The 26,537-nt window shown below is 39.5% G+C and overlaps 1 protein-coding gene across 3 annotated transcripts; it reads right to left on the minus strand.

The window, feature by feature from the left end:
- Positions 1–9,922: 9,922 nt before the first annotated feature.
- On the minus strand, positions 9,923–26,084 carry UBA1 (ubiquitin-activating enzyme 1). 3 transcript variants are annotated; one of them, XM_088873656.1, is made up of 7 exons: positions 25,881–26,084; positions 25,322–25,572; positions 23,860–24,077; positions 14,965–15,759; positions 13,725–14,593; positions 11,658–12,090; positions 9,923–10,675 (listed from the first exon to the last, which is right to left on the minus strand). In XM_088873656.1, the coding sequence occupies exons 2-7, from the start codon at positions 25,464–25,466 to the stop codon at positions 10,079–10,081; spliced, it is 3,057 nt and encodes a 1,018-aa protein (XP_088729782.1). In that variant the 5' UTR covers positions 25,467–25,572; positions 25,881–26,084; the 3' UTR covers positions 9,923–10,078. The 3 variants fall into 3 exon arrangements, with proteins under 3 accessions (XP_088729782.1, XP_020524657.1, XP_020524658.1); XM_020668998.2 differs by having other exon boundaries at positions 25,322–25,596; XM_020668999.2 differs by having other exon boundaries at positions 25,322–25,611.
- Positions 26,085–26,537: the final 453 nt, after the last annotated feature.

Below are 26,537 nucleotides of genomic sequence, written 5' to 3' on the forward strand. Positions count from 1 at the left end.
CACTTTGTTGTGTGCCTTCCACTGTCGTGCGTGCCCCTTTCCTTCCCTCCTTTCCCGCCATGCAAACTATTCGGCCGGGAAAATCTAGGTCGTTACACCATGCCCCCGTTAAAAAGGATTTTGTCCTCAAAATCATCAATCGAATAAATGGGGTTACTTTGCCCGGATTTCATCTTCTCGTTCCCATGTCAATTCTTCCCTCAAATGATATTGCCAAAAAACTAGGACCAGGGAAATTTCTTTATTGTGCAAAACTTGAACCCTTCTATCCAGAATCTCAATTGGCTGCTCAACATAAGTTAAGTCTTTCCTGATTGGCATCAGCTCATACTTCAAGACATGGGACGGATCGGGCTGATACTTTCTTAATAATGAAACATGGAAGACATCATGAATATTGGCCAACTCTAGCGGTAAGGCCAGTCGATATGCCGCGACTTCGATTTTCTCTACTATTTCAAAGGGTTTGATGCATCGCGGACTTAGCTTCCCTTTCTTGCCGAACCTCATAATTCCCTTTTTGGTGACACTTTTAAAAAGACTCGATCACCTACTTCAAATTCAAGGTCCCTTCCGCGATTATCGGCATAACTCTTCTACCGACTTTGAGCTATTTTAAGTCTTTCTCAAATTAGGGCGATCTTTTCTGATGTTACTTGAACAATTTCCGACCCTAACAGTCTCCTTTCGCCGACTTCTTCCCAACACACTGGTGATCTGCATTTTCTCCCATATAGGGCTTCAAAAGGTGGCATTTGAATACTCGCCTGGAAACTATTGTTATATGCAAATTCCATCAGAGGTAAGTGATCATCCCAGTTTCCTTTAAAGTCTGTAACACATGTCCTCAACATATCTTCTAAGGTCTAAATGGTCATTTCTGACTGTCCATTAGTCTGGGGTGAAAAGCAGTACTAAACGTGAGCCTTGTCCCCAAAGCTGATTGTAGACTGCTCCAAAACCTTGAAGTGAATCTAAAGTCCTTATCATACACAATACTAACAGGCACTCCATGTAGCATTACTATCTCTTTAACATACAGCTGAGCCAATTTATCCAGGATATAGGTAGTGCGGACCGGTAAGAAATGTTTAGCCTTAGTTAATCGGTCCACAATAACTCAAACGCTATCATGTCCGCTGTCTGATATTGGCAGCACGAATACAAAATCCATCTTGATATGCTCCCACTTCCATTCCGGCACAGGCAAAGGTTGCAACAGTTCGGCAGGTCTTTAACTTGCTGACAAGTCAAACATTTAGAAATAAATTGTGCCACCTCCCTCTTCATATTATTCCACCAGAAAGTCTTCTTTAAATCTTTATACATTTTTGTGCTTCCTGAGTGTACAGTATAACAGAAGTGGTGTGCCTCTTCTAAAATGACCCTCTTGATATTCTCATCATTTGGAACACATACCCGTTCTCTAAACCTTAACAAATCATCACTATCGACAAAAAAAACCTCCTTTTTTCCCCGCTTTAATTCTTCCAGGATTTTCATAAGCCGGGGGTTTGTCTTTTGTACTACCCGAAGCTGTTGAAAGAGCTGAGGTTCCACTCTTATACCTGTAGTTATTCCCGCCCCAGAACTAGAGGGTAAAGTCAAGCGCCACTCCACTGCATCTTCGATCAGTTTCATCTCTCAGGCCATCAGATGGGCTACTGATATCAAGGGTTTTCGTCTCAAAGCGTCAGCCACTACGTTTGTCTTGCCCGGTTGGTAATTGATGGTGTAGTCATAGTCATTTAGTAGGTCCATCCATCTTTTTTGTCTCATATTCAACTCCTTTTGAGAAAATAAATCATTGAAGCTCTTATGGTCTGTGACTATCTTAAACTGGGCTACATAGAGATAATGTCTCCAAACCTTTAAGGCAAAGACCACGGCCGTGAGTTCTAAGTAATGAGTTGGGTAATTTTGCTCATGCAGCTTTAATTGTCTAGAGGCATAGGCTATAACTTTCCCGTGATGCATTAACACACACCCCAGTCCCTTATGAGAAGCATCAGTGTAGACCACAAAGCTTTTGTTTACTTAGGGTAAGGTTAGTATTAGGGTCGTAGTCAATCTCTTCTTTAATTCTTGAAAATTGTTTCTACATTCATCTGACCATATGAATTTCACTTCCTTCTGGGTTAGGCAAGTCAGGGGAAGCGTTATCTTAGAGAAGCCTTCTACAAAACATCTATAGTATTCGACCAGACCTAGAAAACTATGGACTTCCGTCACATTTGTTGTCCTTTCGTACTTAATCACGGCTTCAATCTTACAAGGGTCTACTGCGACCTCGTCCTTAGAAATAACATGTCCAAGAAAGGCCACGTTTGGAAGCCAAAACTAGCTTTTCCCTAACTTGTCATATAACTTTTTTGTCTTCAGAATCTGGAGAATCGTCCTCAAATGTCATTCATGCTCTTCTCGATTCCTTGAGTACACCAGGATGTCATCAATAAAGACTACTACATGTCATCCAGGAAGGGCCTAAAAACCATATTCATTAGATTCATAAAAATGGCCGGGGCATTCATTAGTTCAAACGACATCACTAAAAACTCGTAATGACTGTAACGAGTTCTGAATGCGGTCTCAGGGACATCTTCTTCCTTAACTCGCAGCTGATGGTAAACTGACCGAAGGTCAATTTTGAAAAATACCATCAATTTTGAAAAAGCCCTTTGGAGTTGATCAAAAATGTCATCAATTCTAGGTAAATGGTATTTATTCTTCACAGTGATCTGGTTCAGGTGCCGATAGTCTATACATAACCTCAAAGACCAATCTTTCTTTTAACAAATAAGACAGGTGTACCCAGGGCGACACACTAGGTCAAATGAAACCCTTCTCCAGTAACTCTTGTAGTTGTTCTTTTAACTCTTTCAGTTCAGCTGGGGCCATCCTATAAGGGGTTCTAAAGATGGGGGCAGTGCCAAGGACCACATCTATCTCAAATTATATTTCTCTGACTGGGGGCAGAGAGGTTAATTTTTCAGGAAAGACGTCTAGATATTCTTTCACTATCCGTATTTCATCTAACTTAGACCAGTGGTCCCGATTTTCCACTACGTAAGCTAGATACCCAACACATCTTTTAACCAGTAATCAGGAAGCCCGAATAGCCGAAATAAAATATAGAGGGGAAACATCCTTGATGCCAATAAAGTTTAACTCGGGCTGGTTTGGGCTTCTAAGGGTTACAATCTTATCACGACAATCCACAGTAGCATGGTGTGTGGATAGCCAATCCATGCCCACAATAACGTCAAAGTCATGGATATCTAACCATAACAAATCTATAGGTAGTACACACCCTTCAAGCAAAATCCCACAATATTTATAAACATTATCAGTTTCTATATATTCCCCCATAGGTGTGCACACTACCAATGTCCAGTCAAGCAAGGAAGGTCTAACATTTATGTGGCATGCAAATTGAGGTGCAATAAAAGAGTGTAAATCCAGGATCAACTAGAATTTTAGCTTCAATGCCACAAACGGAGAGTGTACTTCTGATAACTGAAGTTGATGCCTTAGCTTCTTGCTCAGTGAGAGCAAACACTCGACCTTGAGTCTTTTGTCAGTTCTCAGGTCCCCTTATTGGGCAATCTCTAATTTGGTGGCCCGGCTTGCCACATCTGAAGCGTGCCCTAGTCTTCCTTCGACAATCAGTCGCCGAGTGATTATCTTTCCCACAGTGTGGGCACGTCAGGCGCCAACTCTTTCTTACATCGCTCGGCAATGTTCTCTGAATCTTCTTGCCTCTCTAATTTTCTCCTCCCCTAAAGTTCCTCTTCAGTGGTGGTCGAGCTTTCTCCCCAAGTTTCCAAACTGGGCTGGTCTCATCTTCCAGTTTCTCCCAACCCAGGACTCTTCGCAGTTCCTCTCGATTTTCATGGCTAAGTCCACCAAAGGGGAGAAAACCTTCATATTCATTGATATTACCTTCCCCCTTATTTATGACCTAAAGCCCCTCTCAAACTTATTTGCTTTTCGCGCCTCAGTATTGATGATGTATGGCGCATACCTTGACAACTCAGCAAACTTGGCTACATATTGTTCCACAGTTAAATTTATCTATTGTAGCTCGATAAACTCTACTTCTTTTCTTTCCCGTACTAAATCAGGAAAGTACTTTTCATTCAAGGCTTCTAGAAAATTTTCCCAGCTCACTTCTGTCCCGGACTCTTCCCAAGACTGTTTCACTAAGCCCCACCAGTGCTCAGCGTCCCCTTTAAGCGTGAAAGTGCCTATCCCTACTTTCTGCTCATCAGTGCAGTTTAAAACTTTGAATATCTTCTCCATCTCTCAGCCTTTTTTATTCCCCCAAGCCCTAAGAAGGTCAAAGGAGCCAACCTCTTAATTTAAGACACAAGCATTCAGTTCTTAATCTACCCAAAACTACTCTAAAGACACTTCTAAGCTCCCTAAGCCAAGAACCCTATCTTGTCTGCTCTGATACCATAACTGTCACGACCCTGTCCCCCTGACCCCCACCGGAAGGCAACAGAGTGCGGGATCGCGACCGGAGGTCACGTCACTCAGGTGGGAGTGGCATCATGTATTAAAAGTGCGGAATCAAATCAAACCACGATAAGAAGATAAAACTCATTTATCAAGCGACAGAAAACTGAATAAATTAAAACCATTAACTTCATTCATCTCCAAAAGTCTTTACAATAAGGTTTGAGGCTTACAAGCATAACATTCATCTCAAAAATATTACATCAAAAAAAATAACATGTGGCAACGCCACCAGACACCTATAAAGTTCAAGAAGAAATCTTGAACTGGTTTGAACTCCGAACACCTGCTATCCCCGGTCCGTAGCTCGCCACACGTGATCAGGCACTAACGCTCTACACAGATAAAATAAGCGGAGTGAGCAATAAGCTCAGTTAGTATATCGTTGTCCATACATTCCTATCAGTGAATACATAATAATATGCCCATGGTTCGTCAAAAATCACATTTGTCTCACATAGTATGGTCACACATCAGAGTCTATATGAATGTTGTATAAAGATCGTAAGATTCAATTAACAGAACATTTCTTATTCTCAAGAGGACAACAACATTTGTAAATAGTACAAATACAGTCAGATGTTCATACATAATATCGAATTCAAATAAGCAGAACAGACGAATTCAGATAAGCAGAACAGAACAAGTTACTCCCGAATTAGAAGTCACATCGATCAGGTCAAGCTAACCCTGAAACTTAGGACTTCTACCTTCATTCAAAAGGGAGGATAATGACAAGTGGAGATCCCATTTCATAATATCCTCACTCACGCACATATCCCCAGCCCACTTTGGGGTTTTCGGTAGGCTGAGGCCTTGCAAGACACGACCCTCTCTTGTGCCCTCAGGCGAGAGGGCGTTACAGTATCATTGGAGAACCCAATATGTAGTGCTCATGACAATTCGAGGGGCACGACTGGCCCATTTCTTTACAGGCATATATATACTCCACTCCTATCACAGGAGTCAAGGTGCAGTATATCCATCTACCAATGGAAGACACATTGCGTAGTAGTCATATATAGGTTTCAGTTCTCATATAACAGAGTCGGAATACTCACTACCATTGGAAGACCCATTGCGTAGCAGTCATAGCATGCATAACAGTATCAGTATAATAGAAATTATAGTATCCACTACCAATGGACGACCCATTGCATAACAGTCACAATATGCATAACAGTATCAGTATAACATAAATTACAGTAGCCACTACTAATGAAGGACCCATTGCGTAGCAATCACAGCATGCATAACAGTATAACAGAAATTACAGTATCCACTACCAATGGATGACCCATTGCGTAGCGATCACAGCATGCATAATAGTATCAGTATAACTTGATAACATTAGCGGTATCTCAAAACGTTTGCATTAGAGTCGCAAAGTAACAATATCAGTATCATACATTATCAGAATCACAGAATCTCGGTGTCGATGTCACAGAATAACCGTACCCATATCACAGAATAAGTGTTACAACTGCAAATTCTAGTCGTGATATCTAGTCACAATTAGGGTCATAACTTTCAATTCATTTGGAATTTAAAGATAGTTCCAAAATCATTTTTTTCCTATAAACATCCAACTTTCAAATAGAGGTGGTTTGAAAGCAACTGGACCTTGTTCGGCCTCTCAAAAGTATAAAATAATAGAGACATTAAATCTGAAATCTGTTGTGCAGTGAAGGCAGTGACATATCTTTGAAACTCACTCCATAACTCGAAATCATGAAGAGATTTCAAAAAGCTCAACATGTGACTTTAAGCTGACTTATGTACCATTCAAATGGCAATAGCTTGGAAGAAATAGACACATTTTGGTCAGTCAAAATCTGTGACATCAGAGACATCGATTCTGTGTTTTCACTAAAACTGCCCACAGTGACCTACTGGCATAATTCGAACTATAACTTTATATACATGAAAAATTAGAACACGATGAAAACATTAGCACTGAAATAGACTCGGAAATCTTTCCAATGGTGGTAGTGTGGTGTCATTTGGACTTCAATTGCTTAGTAAAACTCTCAATATAACAGAAGTAATATTCCTAAAAATTACCACAGTCTACTAACAGTGACATGTAGGCAAAAAACAAGCATATCCTCCAAAATATCAAGAATTTCAACTAGTCATAAACACCAAACTCAAATTAGACTCATAGACCTTTCCAATGGTTATAATTTGAGGTCAATAGGATATCATTTCTCATTCAAAATCTCATCACAACAGCAAGTGAATTCCTTGGAAAATTACAGTGCAAGCATGGCATGTTCCAAAAACTATTTCATAACTTCAAATCCATCAAAGACATCAACATGAAACCAATTCTAGCTTAAACTAGACTCACAAAACCTACAAATTTTTGGGCTCAATAGAATAATAACAGCACCTAACGATTCATTCATACAAAAAAGGCCAAATTGCCAAAAAAATAAAGCACAAATACGGTCATGCTATCTTATTATTTTACTCAATTTCTATAAAACATCATGTCCCATCTCCTGCTTCACTCAAGCTTCATTCATGGCTAAATCATGCTTCATACATACTTCATACAACTTGATGCAAGGGGGTAGTAATTCACTTACCAAAACAACAATGGTGTCGTCCTACCCTTTTTCCATAGTCATTCAACTCCAACAATAGTTGCTTCAAGGGGAGGGTGAGAGCTTCCCCAAAGCTTGTCTTAGAGAGAGAGAGAGAGAGAGATGTGGAGGAGTGAAGAGTGAGGGAGAGGAGAGGGTTCAAGCACCCCCCTTAAAGGCAGGTGGCAGCCCAAACCGACGGGCGGCAGCCCAACTCTCATGCAGTTTGACAAGTGGCGCAACCACCCATGCACGTCAGTGCTGCACACGGCGATGCCCCCCGTTCACTCCCGGCGCATACACAGCTGCGCTCTCTTCCACCGACGTGCGCTCTCCATATCGCCGCGCGCTCTTCACCATCATCACGTGCTTCTCCTTCCTATCACCGCGTGCGCGCGTCTTCTCTTCTATCTCTTCACTGCCGTGCGTACTCTGTCGTGCGCCTTCCACTGCCGTGCGCACTCTGTTGTGCGCCTTCCACTATCGCTCGCGCCCGTTTTCTTCCCTCCTTTTCTTGCCATGCAAACTATTCGGCCAGAAAAATCTAGGTCGTTATACTGGGGGGAGATTTGACTATAAGATCTTTGAGTGGGTGGTTTGTTCTCACCGGTCTCAGATTTTGCTCGTTCAGGAAACCAAGATTGCCTCCCCTGATGTTGCCCTTCTTTGCTTTTTGGGGGGCTATGGCCCTTTGGACTTTTTGTTTTCTATGTTTGATGGCCTCTCCAAGGGACTTTTGGTTATCTGGGATCTTTCCGTGGTTAAGGGTTCTTTCTCTTTCTCTTATTTGAGATGCCTTTCTATCATATTTTTTTTTGCGGGGTCTTCGAACCCCTGGAGCCACACAATTATATATGGCCCTAACAGTATTAATGAGAAAAGTGCTTTCTTTTTGGAATTATCCAATTTAATTCCATAATCTCAGTTCCCCTGGTGTGGGGCTGGCGACTCTAACCAAGTACGTTATCCCTCATAATCTAGTATATGTACTCGTTTGGTACCTGAGATGAATAATTTTAATGATTTCATTATTTCTAATGGCCTTATTAACCTTAATGTTAATGGCACTCCCTACACTTGGACAAATAATTCAGCCATTTCCCCTCAAATATCTAGAATTGACAGAATTTGACTCAATAATCAATGGGATAATTTCTTTCCTAAAGCATTTGTGAAAACACTCCCTTACATAACCTCAGATCATTTTCTGCCGCTCTTGGACTTGACAGGGGCTCCTTTGGGCCTCTACCTTTTCAATTTGAACTTATGTGGTTAAAGGATAAATTATTGAGGTCAAAAGTGTTATCGGTGTAACAAAACACTATAATTCATGGCTTGGAGGGGCATGTAGTAGCTCGGAAACTTCAGATCTTGAAACATTAATTGAAAGATTGGTAATGATGATCGCCAAGACACAAGAAAGTATCATTGCGCTCAGATGTCCTACAATTGCCGAAACCTCCTTTTTTTTTCAATTGCTATTATATGATGGTTTCTTAACTTTTTATATATAAAAAACATAAAAATATTTAGAAATAACATCACTAATATCAATGACACCAAAGTGATATTCATGAAAATGGAATTGGGACATAGATGGAATATAATGAAACAGAGCTACTTTAAGATAATTAGATAGGAACGGCACCACGAGAAAGCACCAATTCAAACTGAATGGAGTCAAAATGATGTTACTATATGAATCAAGATCATAAACTCTTCTATTTTCATCCATTAAAGGTGCATTTCCTATATTTTCATCCATTAAAGAGGCATTTCCATATCATTTTGGTGGCATAGCCGAGTGGTAAAGAAAAACTGTAAAATCCTTTTTCCCAAATTCAAATCCAGGTGTCGCATGATCAACAATGGACTTAAAATATCGTAATCAACAATAGACTTAAAAATATCGACTTAAAAATATCTTATCCAGCTGACATGACCCACCTTATTTGCTGATATGACCCACCTTATACCCAGCATAAGCAAAACGTTATCCATACTCCATCTTCTTAACCTTAAAGTTCCATGAAGACTATGAAATTGTAATTGTAATTTTTTTTTTTTTGTTTCTTCATAAATGTTCATTTATTTCACTTGTTCCGTTAGGATCGATTAGGGTATTGTTTAACCTATTAAACCTATATTAACAAATTACGTTTATGTAATTCACACAAGATTGTATACTATGACATCATTTATTTTTAGTACAAAAAAATCACAATCATTTTGAATCATGATGTGAAATCCAATGGATAAAAATATGACATAACATTCAAAATATTTTATTTCGAATATTGTACCCAAACAATAACATATCCTCAAACCAATTGTTGAATTTACTATTCTAAATAAAATAATTCTTTTCAAAATCACTACTGATTTTGCTTTCAAACTACATGGTTATTATTGTGATGATAATAATGAGACGCCTTAAAACATCGTGATAAATACAGGAATATTGTCAGAGGATTTTAGCTACCAATATATCAGAAATCAGATATCTCTCATTAGGACTGAGGCAATGCGTTACCACATTGACCTTCAGGAATCACACAGCTTAGCAATCAAGCGTTTACTTCTCTTGGGCAAGAGATAAATTTTGCCTTGGCACATCGTAGAACGACAGATTTGGCCACACAAACAATAACATTTAGAGGATGAGATCTCAAATTAGGGGAGCAAAATTTTGCCACTACAGATATGCCCAACATGCAGCAATATACCATTTACCATATAAATAAGTAGAGAGGCACCCAATCTTTATCCAAACAAGTCAGTTAGAGAGAGAGAGAGAAAGAGAGATAATCTTATCTTAAATAAGTGGGCGCAACTTTTATGTAAGAATCATCAAGTCATATATGTAACCACTACATTGACGCGTGCAACATTCATACACGTAGAGACAAAAGAAAATTCAAATGAAATGACAGCCGATTCCTGCCTTGCTCTCATCTATCCAGCAGTCACCGGAAGTAAATTGAAACCAGTGGAACGTCAATATCATTTTCGTCCTCATCTTCACAAGCCACCACAATGTCAAAGTGGCGCCTTTTTGCCGGCACCTCAAGCTTGGCCACATCTCTCGCAACATCCACCACCTTTCTGTCGAGCCTTTCCTTGTGTTTCGGGAATATGCTGTTGTAAAGAAGGCTTTGCCCGCACGAAATACTGTAAGCATTAAGCCCCTTAGCTTCGAACCACTTGAGCAATTCCCTCAAGGTCAGGTTCTCCTCAATGATCCATCGGTCCCAAACTGTCCAGCTCAAGTCCCTGTGTTTGATCACCTTTGGAGGGACTGGTTCAGCCATTGAGAAAAGGGGGAGAGCCAGGTTAGCAAAGGTGTTGCGATAGTCCTCAAGCTTGTGACCACCATATGCTACCTTGTAGAGCTCAAGGCAAACAAGGCCAGTGGCCATGGCCGTGGAGGTTGCTATAGCAGGGATGATCCTTCCGGCGATGAGCTTGGCCTTGAGCTTTTCTACTTCTGGTATGCTGTAATTCCTTGCGCGCATGTTTGCCAGACCAGCAATGAAGTCCATGTGGTAGTTGGTATCATCATCCTGGAAACACACATATGGGTGAAGAGCACAACAGAAATGTTTTCTTCCTTTTTCTTTCTTGACATGCAGAGGATGATAAGTATTTATTTGTTTCCCTGAGCTCTTGAAGTGCAGCAGGGCTGAAGAAAGTTGTAATCTTGTAAACTCAGCAAAAAAAGATGAATAAGTCATAAGACCAAGCCAATGGATAAAGACTTTGGATCATATAATACAGATATTTGGGTTAATCTTGGTTCCAGCCATTGGCAGAAAAAATGGTTGCGTAATGGTTGACGCGACCATTTTTTGACGGGTCATTATGTTTCAGACACGGTTTCTATGCAGCCAGCCAGCATATTGTAGAAATGCGGGCTTGGCAATAAATAGATTTTTAAATATAATTTGGACTTAATTTTTAGAGAATATATAATCTTTAACATGGAGATCATGAATATGAAAAAAAAAGAAAAATTGAAAACTAGGAACAATAATTATATTAAGGAAACATTTGGACCGTCGTTACACTTGTTTTTAGATGGACCACAGCTTTATACCTCTGCACCGCATATTGTAGAAATGTGGTCCAGCCCGCATGAAACAATTTTCCTTATGTTTCAGAAATCAGATAAACCAATGAAATTGTGGCCTCTTATGATACGATGTTTTGGAGGAAAATACCTTTTTTCTTTAGAGATTTCAATCCAAAATGCTGATGATGAAACACATTCTGAGATACTTACAGATTGCAGTCATTTGTAATTTACTGAGTTTAGAAGGAAGTAGGAAGTCAGTTAAACTTGGCATAAGATCCAAAGACTTCATCCCATCCAAAATTAGTAGCCCATCCAAAATTAGTACTGTATAAATAAAAAATGCAGAACCATGCACGATAGAAAGAAGCTTTAACCTAGGTTGCAGCTTCAAAGTGATAAAGTGGTTAGGCAACTAAGTGAACAACCACAACATATATGATGTTAATGGTGTTCTTTGTAAAGGAGCAAACCTTTTCAAACTGAATGGGCTTCATTCTGAATCCAGTTGGGAGCTTGGCAGCAGCCCCTTCTAGATTAAGAATGAGATCGTCGATGATGGCCGCATCATCCACAGAGGATTGAGTGAGACTGGTAGCTTTCTCGTCGGTCACAATCTTCACCCCTTTCTTCGGTTGGAATTCAGGAACTCCAACCTTTGATACCTCCTCAGCAAGCTTTTTGGGGTTTTTGACCCAGTCAGTTATTGGGATCCCATAAGTCTCAGCTCTTAATATTGCAGCAGCCGTAACAAAGTGGAGGTGACCTGGGTCATTCGGAGAGAATTGCAGTGGTCTTGGGAAACGTTTTGGAGCTGACCAGAAGGGAGCTCCAGTGCTGGTTGCAGCATCCTCAGGGAAAGTGAAAGTCAGCTGCTTCACTCGGTTTGCAAAGTAGTCCTCAAACCTGGATTTTTGAAGTTCATCAGCAGAAGAATTAAAAACACCCACACATATAAATATATAGACAGAGTGAGAGAGAGCGCAAAAATAGTAACAAGCGAGAGAAAGGAGTAAGAAGAGTGATTTATGTACGACCCTAAAATTTTTGGTAAAATTTAAAATGCTCCGCTTATATACGAAAATTACAAAAAATGTCGGTCAACTGGCTTTTTTTTTATTGGGATCGTATGCAGAGTGACCATTTTTCTTTTGTACATGAAAGTCACAATTATTCTTGTCCCTTAAATTTCAAAATGGCTGGTTGTAAGTGTTATTTGAATAGACACAATTCCAAAAATAAAATTCTCAGACTTCATGACTCAACCCAAGTCATCCAATTTGATGAGCAAGAATAGTTGTGATCTCCATGTACAAAAGATAAATGGTCCCTTTGTAGACAATCCCTTTTTCATTTTTTCCAAAATTGCCCTTTGGTCAACCCGAATTTTAATTTTATTTTTAGTTTGAAAAAAGCTGGGATTAACCCACTAGCTCATATGAACATATGAGCCCAATGGCCCATATTAAATCTAAGCCGATCTAACAACCACGATCTCATTTCGTGTTTGAATTTTAATTTTTTTTCTAAAAACTCCAAATCATTTGAAATTTTAGGCCTGTGTTCTTCTCATCAAGCACACTTAATAAAAATATAAAAAAAAATATTTATGAAAAATAAAATGACCAAAATACCTCAAAGACTTTTTGGGGGTATTTTGGTCAATTTATTTCATGTAAAATATTTTTTTGATATTTTTTGAAGATTCAACTATTTTTTATGAACATACTCTTAAAATTTTAAGTAATTTGGATTTATAGAAAAAAAATTAAAATTCAAACACTACCGGACATCAGTGATCGCCAGATCGACCCAGATTCAATCTAGACCGTTGAGCTCATATGTTCATATGAGCTCGTGGGCTAATCCCAGCTTTTTCTTTTTAGTTTTCTCGTTAGTAAGGCAATGCCTCAAACTTAAAAGGCATTGCCCTACTAATAAAAGAACTAAAAAAAGCTAATTCGGGTTGACCAAAGGGCCAAAAAAATAAAAAAAAACACGTTGACCTACCTTCGTTGTAACTTTCACATATAAGTGGATCATTTTGTATTTTACCTAAAACAGAGGGAAGAGTTACAAATTTGAAAAAACCAGAAACAGCGAGCTATAATATAGAACCCACTAGATGATATCTTTGGATTCCTCCATATGGAGGATGGTGCATGGGGGGTGGGTAGGGGGTGGTGTGTCTGTGTGTGTGTGCGCGTGTGTGTGTGAGTGTGTGTGTGTGTGTGCGCATGTGTGTGTGAGTGAGTGTGTGTATGTGTGTGTGTGACCCCATCCCAATTAAGGTAAGCTACAAAGAGCAGAGTCAAAAATCAAAACCCGAAAGATAATGTTTACCTCAACCCTTTCCATTTCTAGAGAGAGAGAGAGAGTTCAAAATATTTTTGATTGAGAGAATGAAAGCTAAACCTTCATAACACAGAAGTCAATGTTTACTTTTTGTGTGTGCATGTGTGCTAGTGTGTGCACAAGAGAGAGAGAGAGAACTCGTAATCCAAAAACAGTGAGAGAATTTAAAACTCATGTGTCTTTACTTCAGTCTAGCCCACGCAATGCAATCCTGGAAATTCTGGCATCTCTCGTCCCTGAGGCACTCGATAACACGCTCCAACAACTCCCTGGCCTGGGCATCACCAGCTGACCTCATAGCAGCCTTGTACTCCTCCGGTTTAGAGAGAAATGCATTCACTTCAGCTGGGGTTTTCTCAAGCAAGCCTTCAAACTCAGACCTAGCCCAAGTCAAGCAATGGTCGATGTTGTGAGGGAAAGAGTGGACCGTACACATAGGTGCCTGCTTTTCTGGAGGATCCCTTGAAGCTCCATAGTTCTCAGTAAGATGAGGGATAACCATCTGTGTATTGCACTTTGTCCCCAAAGTTCCCGACTCCAAGAGAGGCTTCTGAAAATACACACATCTAGCATCAATGTAAATCCTTGCATTTACATTATCCAAAGCATTTATGACCACATTAAGGCTCTCCCAAAATGCATCATCAAACACATTTTCTGTCTCAGGACTCGCTCGATTTTGAAGGGCTTCAATTTTGAAATGAGGGTTTATCATGACAGCAGCAGAAGCTGCAACCGTGGATTTTGCCTGCCCTATATTCCAATCTCGAAAAAGGAACTGCCTGCTCAGATTACTCTTCTCTATAACATCATCATCGGTTATTGTTAGCTTCCCTTGGTTACCACAGCACACACCCATCAGGGCTAAGTTCTTCAGAAATTCGCACCCAAGTGCTCCACCTCCCACCACAAAAATTTTCGCTTCTTCTAGTTTTTTCTGAAGCTTCACACCAAAAACTGATATTTGGGCATCATAACGGCTGTTTAATGGCCTTATATCGACAGGCTTCAAGGGTTCTGTCGGAAGAGACTCCAGGGAGTCGAAGTAAAAGAACTGAGGAACCCAGTAAAGCCAATTAGAATAAATGCAACCCCATGGAATAAGTGGTTTGAAACTTTAAGTATAGAATTTCACAATGGAAAATGTATAGAATTGTTCAATGGAAAAAAGGCCATTGAGATTATGATCATCCAATGAAATGACAGAGTTCGAAATCAATCTCTCTCTCTCTCTCTCTCTCTCTCTCTCTCTCTCTCTCTCTCTCTCTCTCTCTCGTGCACACACACACACCATCTGTCATTTCATTAAATGGCGATGTATGGTTTCCTGTAATTTAGATTATCGATCTAATATATTTCCGTTATATTCAAAAGAAATAGTGTCTATTTTCTTTTATGATTGCATAATTTTCTTTTAAATCTCACCTGAAAGAGGGGATGAAACTTCCCAGAGCAAGCCTTCACAACTTCCTGTCCAACAATACCACCAAACATAGCCGCCATGGGGTTCAGAACTGCCCTAGAACCATTCACGAAATGCCTTAAAACATTCTCATCAATCTTCTCCAGTTTCCCATCACCAGAGTTCTCATTGATATCCACTGCCAAATCCAGTAGCTTCCGAACATCCACCTCCGATCCAGCAACAGGGAAGCGCCCTGACTTGGAGATGAAATCATCAAGAGCTTGAAATGCCAAGTGAAGCAGAGGCGGCCTGTCAAATTTTGCGAAGTCACTTAGTAGGAAGTCACCAGGATCTTTGAGGGCTTCACTCAACGGTTTGAAGTTTAAAACTTTGGGTTGCTTCACCTGTGTCACTATCCCGCCTCTCTCATAAGCCCCATAGTTGGTAGTGTCTTCTTCAAGAAAAAATGAGTATGGCCTTGCATTCTTAACCCTCCGGGGCTTCCCATCATTTAGCTCTGTCATACCTTTTACTTCAGAAAATACAACCAGATCACCATCCTGAAACTCGAGCCGTTCATCATCAACGCATGACACAAGAGCAGGGTTGTCATTGCTTATAGATGCAATTATACCAGTGTGAGGATCCTCTCCATCCACATCCAATACAGTGAATGCTGGACCGAAGTCACAAAATACACTCCCAAACAAGCCTCGGACCTCAGCTTTAATGAAGGGAATTGATGGTTGGTGTTGATGACAGTAATCGTTGAATTCTACGGCCCTTTCAAGGCTTATATCCGTAAAAACAACTGCCTGCATTAAAAACAAGAATATTATTAGATCGAATTCCTTGATCATCTTTTCAATAATGGAATGACGTTAACAAAAAAAAAAGGGGGAAGGACATTGGGACAAGAGTTGCAATTCCTTAATTTTCTCATTATAATGTCATGACATTTAGAAGGGAGGAGGAAAGACCCAACCAAGTTGCTTGGACCCGGTAGGTAACAGTTCCCATTGAAAATCCTAGGGAACCAGCAAATTCTCACCGGTTCCTAAGTTTATGGAATTATCTTTTATAGGCTAGTTCGAGTCAGAACTGCTAACTCGTGCTCAGGCCGGCGCAGGTCCATACCTGAGTCCGAGTTTTTAACCATAGATAAGAATATAACACAGAATAAATGCTTGCAGAACAAACAAAAATCAAATTCAAGAATAGGGGGAGTAAAATAACATTCAGAGATTGGTCACAGAAGGCCATACATTAAAAACACTACACTACCGACTATCTTGGCATATAAATACCCTCGAGGGCTAACAAACTTCAGTGACTACTTAAGTTTTTTCAGCTTCAATAATTAAACAGGACAAGTGCACAGAGAAAGTAATTGAAGATCACAACTTGTACCTATGAGACCATCAAAATAGGAGAAGATCATGAAGACAGGAAACGAGCTTCATCTCAGGTTTAAAAAAAAAAAAAAAAAATCATTTCATGAGGTTAGAATTCAATTTTTAATCCAGATTTAAATCTTAGAAGCAAGGTTTCAAAACGCAGCCGAGGCCCTGGGACTTGGCCCTTGTCCAAGCCAAATACTTAGGCGAGTAGGAGTGAACGCGACTGAGTTAAGGAAAATCATAAAAATCTAAACATTATCAAACAAAATGAGAAAATGTGTTTTTTACTACTAATACAAATCAGGTAACAGCTTTAAAAAATAATAATAATAATAGAAAACAAAAATAAAGAAAAAAAGGAAAAAAGAGAATAAATAAAAAATCTGCAAATAAATATACAGATTCCTTTTAAAAAAAGTATTGTGGAGGAACTAGCATGTGAATTGATCAAGAACACCAAGATGGTCCAAGTATCTGACTGCATCAAAGATCGGCAATCAAAATAGAAGAAAATAAAGCTTTCTGAAATTGGAAAAAAGAAATCCCAATTTTTTTGATCTTCAAAAAGTAATATTAAAAAATGCGAATTCGGGCACCTAGGCGTTTTGGGTGCCTGGCCACCTAGGCGCCAGCCCAAAGACAGGGCGCCCTCACCAAACACACCCCCCCCCCCCCACCCCCCCCAAAACAAAAAAAAACAAGGGAGTTCTTAGGGCATGGTTTTAAGTCTTTGGGAGTTTTTAGGGCAAATTTTAGAGCCCCAAACTCCTCGTGAAATAGACGAAAATGTAATAGTACAATCACATAACAGATTTATGGATACAAGTCTCAAAGAGTTTTTGTAACTTGTAAGACATTAAAATGCTTGAAATCCCAAACATCATTGTTGGAAAGAAACTAGAAGTCTAGACTAGAAACAATACACAAAGTCAACAAGGCAAAATTAGAAAAAAAATCCATCAAGTCATCAACCAAACATGTAAACATATCGTAAAAGAAAAAAAAAAGGTAAAAGAAAAAACACATAATTCGCAACATAATATGTTGTAGCAAAATAAAATCAAAACCCTCTTTCAAATATGATAATACTTTAAAAATATCAAAATCAAATTGATGTCGGTGCAAACTTCGTCTATTGAGTCGCCAAAAGTCCTCAAAATCAACTACTAGAAGCTCTAAATCCGCCCACGAACCATTGCCTTTGTCTTGGGACAAAATCGCAAAATCAAAACTCCATCGATCTTTTGATAAATCACAAAAGAGTAGCCTTTTGGGGAATTTTTCTCACCCTAACAGCCACGTTTTTTTTTTGGGGGTCTAGAATACCCCCCAAATTTCCATCTTTTTTAGGGGAGAAAATAACATTTTTTTGACAGCCGCTGGGGGTTTTTTTGCCCTTCTGCAGATTGTCATTGGGCGACACCCAGACTGTAGCGCCTAGGTGGGCACCCGGAGATAGGCCGCATAATTCCACCGCTAGATAGCGCCTAGGCATTTTTTCAAATTTTCGCCTAGGCGATTGGGCGGCTGAATTTTCAAACATTGTCAAAAAGCAAGAAATATAATTTTTTGTCGGAAATATGCTTCTAGTCCGTAGATCTAGTGATTTTGTAGCTAAATCTGAAACTTTGGCTCAATATGACTCAATCTGGGGCTTCTTTGTAAAAATTGGGGGCAAAAGCCGCCCCAACCATTCCTCTTTATTTTTAATCATAGCGCACAAGACTCGAGCAAGTATTGTACAGACTCACCCATGTAATGTAGAACGTGGGTGAATCATTCCCGAGTACTGTAGAACACGGGTGAGTCATGCCAGAGTTCTAACATACTCAGGCAAGTTTGTACACTACTGGCCTGAGTACTGTATGTTGTACACTAGCGGCATGAGTACTGTATGCTTCCCATGTACCCAAGTGGGTAAATGGAAACTCGCCTCGGACACTAGCTGAGGCCAAGGAACTCGGCCAAGTCCAAATCAACTTGGCATAGTTTTCGAACATTGAGTAACGACAAATGTCACACTTTCTAACTTCCAAGAAAATTGGAGTTGTCTTCTTTCGCTTTGTCCCCCCCTCCTAATTCTTATAGGGCCAATTGGAACCCTTCCCCCCTTGGCTTTCTTAAAGTAAACTCTAGTGGGTCCTCCCTTGGAAATCATGGTCCCTCAGGTTTTGAAGGTATGCTGGCAAACTTCGAAAGAGTACTTCTTTCGTTCTCAGGTCACCTAGAAACCTCAGATTCCACCACTACAGAAGCCATTGCATTACTTGAAGGCCTCAATAGAGCTTCTCTAATAGCTCACCAATTTGCTGGAATAATAGTAGAGGCCGACTCAAGCAACACAATTCTCTGGGCCTCAAACCTTAGCCAGCCTCATTGCGCCTCGTATCTATTTTTTATTAGATTGCTTTCATTTGCAGATCCCTACCACCACTCTCCTTCAAACATATACGCCAAGAAGCTAATTCAACTGCTAACAGGCTCCCTAAGGATGCAGCTCTTTTAGCTCCAGGTTCAAGCACCATATTCTCTTTGATTCCTCCCATCACCCCTCCTCCCTTGTTTAAAAAAAAGGAAAAAGGAAAAAAGTGAGAAAAAGAAAAGAAAAAAAAAAATTTCATATTTTTACAGCCTTTTACTCACCTTCTATCTCTCTCTTTTTTTTGTTTATCTTATCCTCTCTCACCCTCCTTCAGCTCCTCATTTCTTCTCGTCACTCCCTTTTCTCCTAATTCGCTTTCTCTCTCTTCCCCTGACTCACTTTCTTTCTTCTTTCCTTTGTCTCAACCTTCTCTCACCCCATTCTCTTTTGCATCTTTCTCTTTCCTATACCTATGCTACCTGTCCTCTTATTCCCTACTTTTTTCTTCCCATTTCTTTCTCTTCTTCTCGCCCCATCCCTCTCAGGTAGCATTCAGGTTTCAACCTCCTTTTATTCTACAACTTCTTTCCACTCTCTCCCAATTCACAGGCTGGTCATCCGGAAGCACAACCAAGGAGCACGCCCAAAACCAAGTCTACAGGCACATAGCCCCAAGGTTTTTCGACTTGGGAGTTCTTTGCAGGGCCTTTCATCTCGCCAATATTTGGTTCACAGGCATTAAGCCCCAAGGCTCTCTTCTCACTCTTTTCTCTCACCCTCTCTCCTCTCTAGCATGTCCCCTTAACCCTTCTCATTCTTCCCTCCCCTCTTCTCTTCTTTATCTTCCTACCTCAAATCATTTCTTTAGCCCGTCTCGTCTCACTTGTGGCAGGTTGATTTCACTAGTTTGACTTTCTTCTCCACTGTTGAAAGCACCCCCTTTCCTTTTCCCCTGTCACGGCCCCAGTTTAGGGTTAAGTCATTTTGTTTATGTATATAATTTTTCTATATCTCCTTTGTACTCTGAGCACCCACTTGTGGGCTGCCTATAAAATAATTTGGTCTTTTTGCACTTTTTCTAGAATTATATAAAGTTAACCTTTCTATATTCTTAGCCTAATGACATGTTTTTGGGTGAGACTTCGCAGTGAACCTTCGCACAAACAAAGATGTGCTCAAAACAAAGCTCCCCAAGAATCAACTCTCTTTTCTTTTCTTTTAAGCAAGTCAGGCACTTGAACACTAAAAGAATATTCATTCAAACAAAATGATGTTGGACCGTGGAGGCTTGGCTCCTACAAAACACGAGGAGTGAGTTAAAAAGAATGGGTTTACGATATGTATGGAAGTACTATTTAGGTTAAAATTCAAGAGTTTTAAAGGGCTTGGTCCTCACACAATGTTCAAAAAGGTGCCCGCCTTGGCTCCTTGGGGGGCCACGGCCCTAAGAGCATTGCCTATAGGTAGGCGCACCCCCTAGGGCAGAGGTGCCTCTAGGCACCCGCCTTGCCAGCCTAGAGTAGCTATAGCAGCTATTATATTTCTATATTTTTGTTATTATTGCACTGTTGTACTATAGTGCTATTTATATATTAGAGTACTATAGTAAATTAGTAATCTATTATAGTGCTACAGTACTATTCTTTACTATATTTTATAGAGCAAGAGAGAGCAAGGGTAGATGAAGGGTTTCTACTCTCTCCCTTTCTCTCTATTATATTATAGTACCAATGCATAGTTCTAGTATTATTTTATAAAATAGTATACAGAGGGGGGTAGATGATGGGTCTCTACTCTCTCCTTGTCTCTAACTTCCCACTTGTTTTATATTATACATAGTATATGGTACATATATGTAGTAATACTTCCAGCCCTTGTATATATATAAAAATATTTATGTTGTCAAATGCTTTCCCCCCACCCCGCCCATTGGGGCTGGGTTTTCCTCTTTCTGACTGAGGCGCCTGCCTAGGTAGGGACACCCCTGCATTTTTTAACATTGCCCACAAATGTTAGGACAATAGGGTTCTAGGCTTAATGAAGCTTTCCTAATAGCCAGAATTGGATAACATGACGTCTAGATGAAGTAGAACTAGACGAACTAGAATTAGTGGAAGGGTTTGGTTGGCTTTTGGTAAGGTTTAGGATAACTTTAGGCATATTTATTAGATGTGACCAAGCCACCTAGGCCTTGCTATATGCACCTGCACAGGAGGAGGATAGCATGCAAATGAGCGCATCACACCATTTCAGCACCCGCATATGCAGCCCCTGCTTGTGGGCCAGCCTCCCCAAAAAAGAAAACTCAGAGTCCTAAATATTAGCCTTTCTAAAAAGAATTAAATTCAAAAACCAACATCACAAACTTTTTTCTGATTTCAAAGTATTCAACAAACTTCGTGGATTTCTTAGGCAAAACATTTGAGTGGAGTTTGTGCCATGTTTGAAAGATTTCAGGCTAAGATTTATCGAGTAATCAAGAGTTTCAAGTGGCAAGGAGATTACGGCAAGAAACCAAAATTTCTTTCGGTTTTCAATTTGATATCATATCGACACCACAATCCTTTTTTCTAGGAAAGTTTCAATGCCTAAAGTTGTTTTTCCAAACAATGCCTTCAGTTTATTCAAGTAACAAAAATTTCGAATGAAAATACACAGAACTCACTAGCCCTAAAGGTCGTGTTCGTTGTACTCTTTATGGGAAAACTAAGTCCAAGAGCATTTTCTAACAAAAGGAACATCTTGCAGAAATTCCAGGGAATATAAGTGAATGCCTTGAAGCTACCAATGAAAACTAAAGCACGAGGAATTGTTGGATGAGTTTCAAATATTTTATGAGGAAAGTGATAATAATGTTGGATGTGTTTCCTTGGATTACAAAAGAGAGGGTGATAATATTGGGGGCGAAAAATGAGACCTCGCCCAAAGGGCCGATCGATTCATTTTGCACCACAAACCTGAGGTTTTGGTGGGTGATACATGTACACTGCCAAAATAATTTTACCAAGCCAGTATTAATTCAATACTGTTCGTCACTCCTCCTTGAGAGCTTCAAGGTTAAGATTGAGGTAATTGACAATCTGACCCAGGGTGCAAAGGCCTTATATTTCATGAACTCAGTAGCCCCTATTGCGTTCACAATCATGTGTGATGGGGAGGACCCTTTCAATAAATAATTATTTGATCAATTATCCCGTTTGGCCTTTTTTCTTGATGCCTTATGATGAATTAGACCACGCAAATAACGTAGACTACATGTCTGAGTTAGTGGATCAGACTGTTGATGAGGTTGATGGGCATGTGGGTGCCAATTATCACAGATTCACAGACAGTGCTGCCAAATGTTCTGCAGCCAAGTATTTAATGACATTGAAGAGAGAATATTTTTGGAACTCCTTCCAGCACATATCTAGACCAATGTTCAAAAAGTCTCCCCCCCCCCCCCCCCTCTTTCCCCCCACCCCGGGACTCAGCTGGTCGCCTAGTTGGGTAAGGGCCCTAGGCAGCCACACCAAAAGGAACCTGCCTTTTGGCCCTAGGCATGTGCTCTTCTCTCCCGGCTTGTTTTTCAGATAGAGAAACAAGTTTGAAAACAGATATTTTGAGATTTGTTGAAGATTGAATAAGTTATCAAACTTTTCAATTTCGCATGAAATAAAAAATCACTCCAGTAATCTGTATGACTCAAGAGGTCATAAAAAAAGAATTTCAGCAACCAAAGCTCACCAACTCGAGTCAAGATGTTTCCGAAGGTTAGTATATTTCAATATGTGGTTCAATGTTTGGTGATGTTTTTAAATGCTGGATTTCTTTTTTTTTCGAATCTAATTTTTTCTTTCGTGTTTCTTAAAGTTAGGTTATGGATTTTTTGGCCCATATTCAAGAGCCGGTTTCGATATGAGATTATGTTAGTTTTAATAGGTATGCAAACTCAATAAATATCCGTAAACTCTAGCACCCTACAAATCTTTCTACCTTATTAGTCCTAAAAATTGTCCTAAGATTGACAAGGGGCAATAATTGTCCTAAACCCAAAATTCTCGCAATTCATCACCTTCTCCATTAAATGGGAGCCCCCATCCTAAGCAACAAAAGCACCAAACATGAAGGGAATCTAGCATCTAAAAATTACCCGAGTCCCAGAAATTCTGCAGTAATTAGAAAAATAGAAAATGCATGTAGACATGCTCAAACTCATCATATAATCTTTCTCCATTATCAGAACATATCTCCTCAACATTAAGCAACCATGACGAACGGTAAATGACTCTAAAAATCTATGAAGACCTTGTCCACTTAAGCAATGGATCATCAAGATCAAGCACCATCTTCCACCTCTTCAAGACCACAGCATGCCATCTCCAAAGCCCATAAGACCAACCTACAAGCAACTGTGTTAGAGGCAAGAAATGTAACTCCCACATAGTTACTCTCTAAATTTTTTAATTCTATGTATCTCTATTGCTAATTTAGAGTTGAGACAGGAATACATCCAAATGTTGATACCTCTAAAAACTCCCCAAATTAATTCACCTTTCTAAATCTTTAATCCTCCAAACTTTCCAATCATTTACCCTCATATTACACAGTATCTCCATTCTCAGGTCTCCTCATGATGCTCCGGCACCACCAAGAAGTTGTATGCAGTGAAGCTCAAACGTGGGGGGGAAGTTGTCAGCATGACTTATCATAAACCGTACACAGTCTAAGAATGAACCTTAAATGGTGAGTATGACTTGCATGTTAAGCCTCTTGACAATGTTTCTAAAAGTCAACCAAAATTTCAGCACAAACCATACTCTATCTAAAGGATATATGTGAGTAGTAAATCCATACTCAAAGGCTGAAACCAGGTAATACGACATAATATCAGATACATAGCACAGAATTCAACCCATGTTATTCAACATCTTTTAAAAAAAGAAGTAGCATCCATGACTAGTCATCATGGCATACCAAAAGAAAATAACTAATATATGGCAAAAGAAGACATAGCATTGATCACTCTGAACAAATCAAGATCTAGACGATATATCAGCAAATAAAGAAAAGAAATTGGTAGCAACTCCACTTACAGAACAAACCAATGGATATAGGGATAAAAACTGGATGCATAAACGTGCAGTTCATTCCCAGGTAACAAAATGGCTCACCTGGAAATTGGACAGCTGTTCCTTGGATATTTTCTTAGTCCATGTCGAAACGATGACAGCATTGTTCAGCTCTTGCAGCTTCTGGACACAAGCAAGCGCCCGGTTCTTCCCAACATCATTTTCAGAGAAAATGAAGTTGCTTGATAAATCCCACAATTCCACTGTCCCTTCATCATGCAAGGCGACAGACTTGACACCAGCAAGAATCAAGTTCTTTGCTGCAAAATCCATTCATCCGATAAGCCCAATATATAAAAGGCCACGATTACAACACAAAAGTTCTTTTTAAAAAAAGAAAAATAGATGGAGGACCACAAAACAGAAGTTCCTTGAGAGTCGGTTGCAAAATTTTAATATTTCAACCAGAACCATGATCTCACCGATCAGATAAAAGCCTAAAACAACCTATATGACCATCGGCAACTTCACCAAGCATAGATTAGCAGCCAGTCCAGGAATATCAATAATATTCACCATCAATATGACTCACTTATGGAAAGCTTAAAATTACAAATTTCAAACAAACATGACTATGCTTATGATAAACCATGAATCATAACCAGATCTTGCAAAAATTTATTATCAGAATACGGTCAAAGATAATATCATAATCAAAATCCATTTTTAAGATCAAGTCATCCAAAAAATGGAGAATATCAATCAGACATAAGATACTGACAACTGATTTAGGGGAAAAATAAAAACTAACAAATGACAATAAAGTTCCAAAAATAAACCTACTAAATCGGAAGAGAAGTCCCACAGCGTTTTAGCTGCAAATCCCATCAAAATGCACCCACAGATTGTAGCCAAAATTCATCATATCCATAAGCCAACATGGAGAAACTCAATACACAATTAACCAACAATAGTAAATACAAAACTGAATAGCTGTGCAACCCCAATTAATCACCAAAATCTTTTACAATTCTGGACAAATTCCATATACCAATAATCAGCAATAGTGAATAGAAATTCGAATAGATATGCAGCCCCAATTAGTCTCCAAATATTTTACAATTTCGGACAAATCTGCTCAGAGATCATCATCAGGGACCAAAAAACAAACCAAAGTCCATCCAATCAATAAGAAACCCAACTATTTCTAATACCCAATGAAACTCATGTTATTCTCTACAACTTCAAAAGAAATCCAAATAATCATTGCGAGCAAAATAACTAATAATCCGTCCAATTAATAAGAAAATAACAGATGATAAAGAGCTAAATTAGATTTTAAAGATGACCAATCAAACATCAATGAACCAACCTAGAATGATAACTACCAATCAAATATCAATAACAAATCCCTGCAACCCAATCAATCTCATGATGCTATACCAACTTTTAAAAAAATCTGAAGAAACATCATCAACAGAAAACAATAAAACAAAACAACAGTTCCTCCAATTAATCAGAAAACAACAGATGATCAAGAAGAAATTTAAAAATCAGAACTTACCCACTTCAGCTCCAAGCCCTTGCATACCAGATACAAGGACATTGGCACCAAAGAGCCGACGCATGGTCTCACGACCATAGACAGCCAACTGTCGACTGTGGAGATCCTCATCGATATCAGGGGGGTTCCCATCGTCCAAAGCCATGGCAGGTGGATTAGGGTTCTGGTGATTGTTCTCTGAGGTGATCGCAGAGTCGACGCAGGTCTTCTTCGAGGGGCTTTCTCTCTCTACCTCGCCAACGCCTCTCTTTCTAGGAAGCATATAGTGCAATAAACTGTTCAAAACCCCACTATAACAAGTCATAAACCCTAGAGAGACTATTAAGGCAACAGGTGGTAAGAGGACGAAGAGGACACGGTAATGGCAGTAGAAGGGTTTCGGAAGGGTTTCACTACGAATAAGAAATAAAGAAATGACCTTCAAAAACGATGACAGGTTCAATTTAGTCCCCATTTGATTCCAAATCAAGCTCAGAAGAGAGAGAAGGAAATGAATTCAGAGAGAGAATAAAGCAGTTTAGATAAGAAGAAGAGGAGCTTGGAGAGAGAAAAGGCGTACCTGAGAGACGGTGGCTGGACCTGCAAGTAAAGAAATTCCAAAGTCCAATCGATGGAGAAAAAAGCGACGATCAGAGAGGGGGCTTCACTGTTACTTGTTACAGAGGTTAGCGTTAGGGTTAGGGTTAGGTTTGGGGCGTAGGGCTAAGAAGTATCCCTCGTGGAAATGGCTCCCCCTTTTTCATCTCATACCCAAGAGAGAGATGAAGGAAAGAGATGGACACAGAAAGGCTTAAATGGAGTGAGAAATAAGAATATGAAGAGAGAGATGAGAGAGAAATGAAGAGCGAGAGAGACGAAGGACCTAGTGGTGGGGCACACAGAAAAAGACCTGGACTGTTGATGACCCTAATGTCCTTTGCACAAGGAGAGAAAAGATTCTAGATTTGCCCTTCTTTCCCCCTAATAATATTTATAATGTCTTATTACCCCTAAGCTTGTTTCCCGAGAGATGTTTGCTTCAATCGTCGCGCTTTACGAATATACACGTTATATTACCCACGAGGTAAAAGTTTTATAAGGTTGTAATCTATCAAAAACAGGTTATTTTAATGTTGAAAAACCCTTTTATGGATAATTTCAACATCAAGATGTATGAATATAAAAAAAATAAAAAATTTTGAATCCCATAAATAGTACATCTTGCAACCGTCCATTT

The sequence above is a fragment of the Amborella trichopoda genome, chromosome 8, assembly GCF_054954075.1.
Source record: "Amborella trichopoda isolate Santa Cruz 75 chromosome 8, AtrichopodaSantaCruz75HAP2 v2.0, whole genome shotgun sequence".
In the NCBI taxonomy this organism is placed as follows: Eukaryota; Viridiplantae; Streptophyta; class Magnoliopsida; order Amborellales; family Amborellaceae; genus Amborella; species Amborella trichopoda.

What these genes read in the sequence shown, in the direction of transcription:
- UBA1 (XM_020668998.2), bottom strand. Translation starts at nt 25,583, where the DNA reads ATGCTTCCTAGAAAGAGAGGCGTTGGCGAGGTAGAGAGAGAAAGCCCC. An exon ending in AACAGCTGTCCAATTTCCAG is followed by an intron (nt 15,760 to 23,859) that starts GTGAGCCATTTT and finishes TTTTTAATGCAG; the next exon opens with GCAGTTGTTTTTACGGATAT. An exon ending in AGCCCATTCAGTTTGAAAAG is followed by an intron (nt 10,676 to 11,657) that starts GTTTGCTCCTTT and finishes GTGTGTTTCCAG; the next exon opens with GATGATGATACCAACTACCA.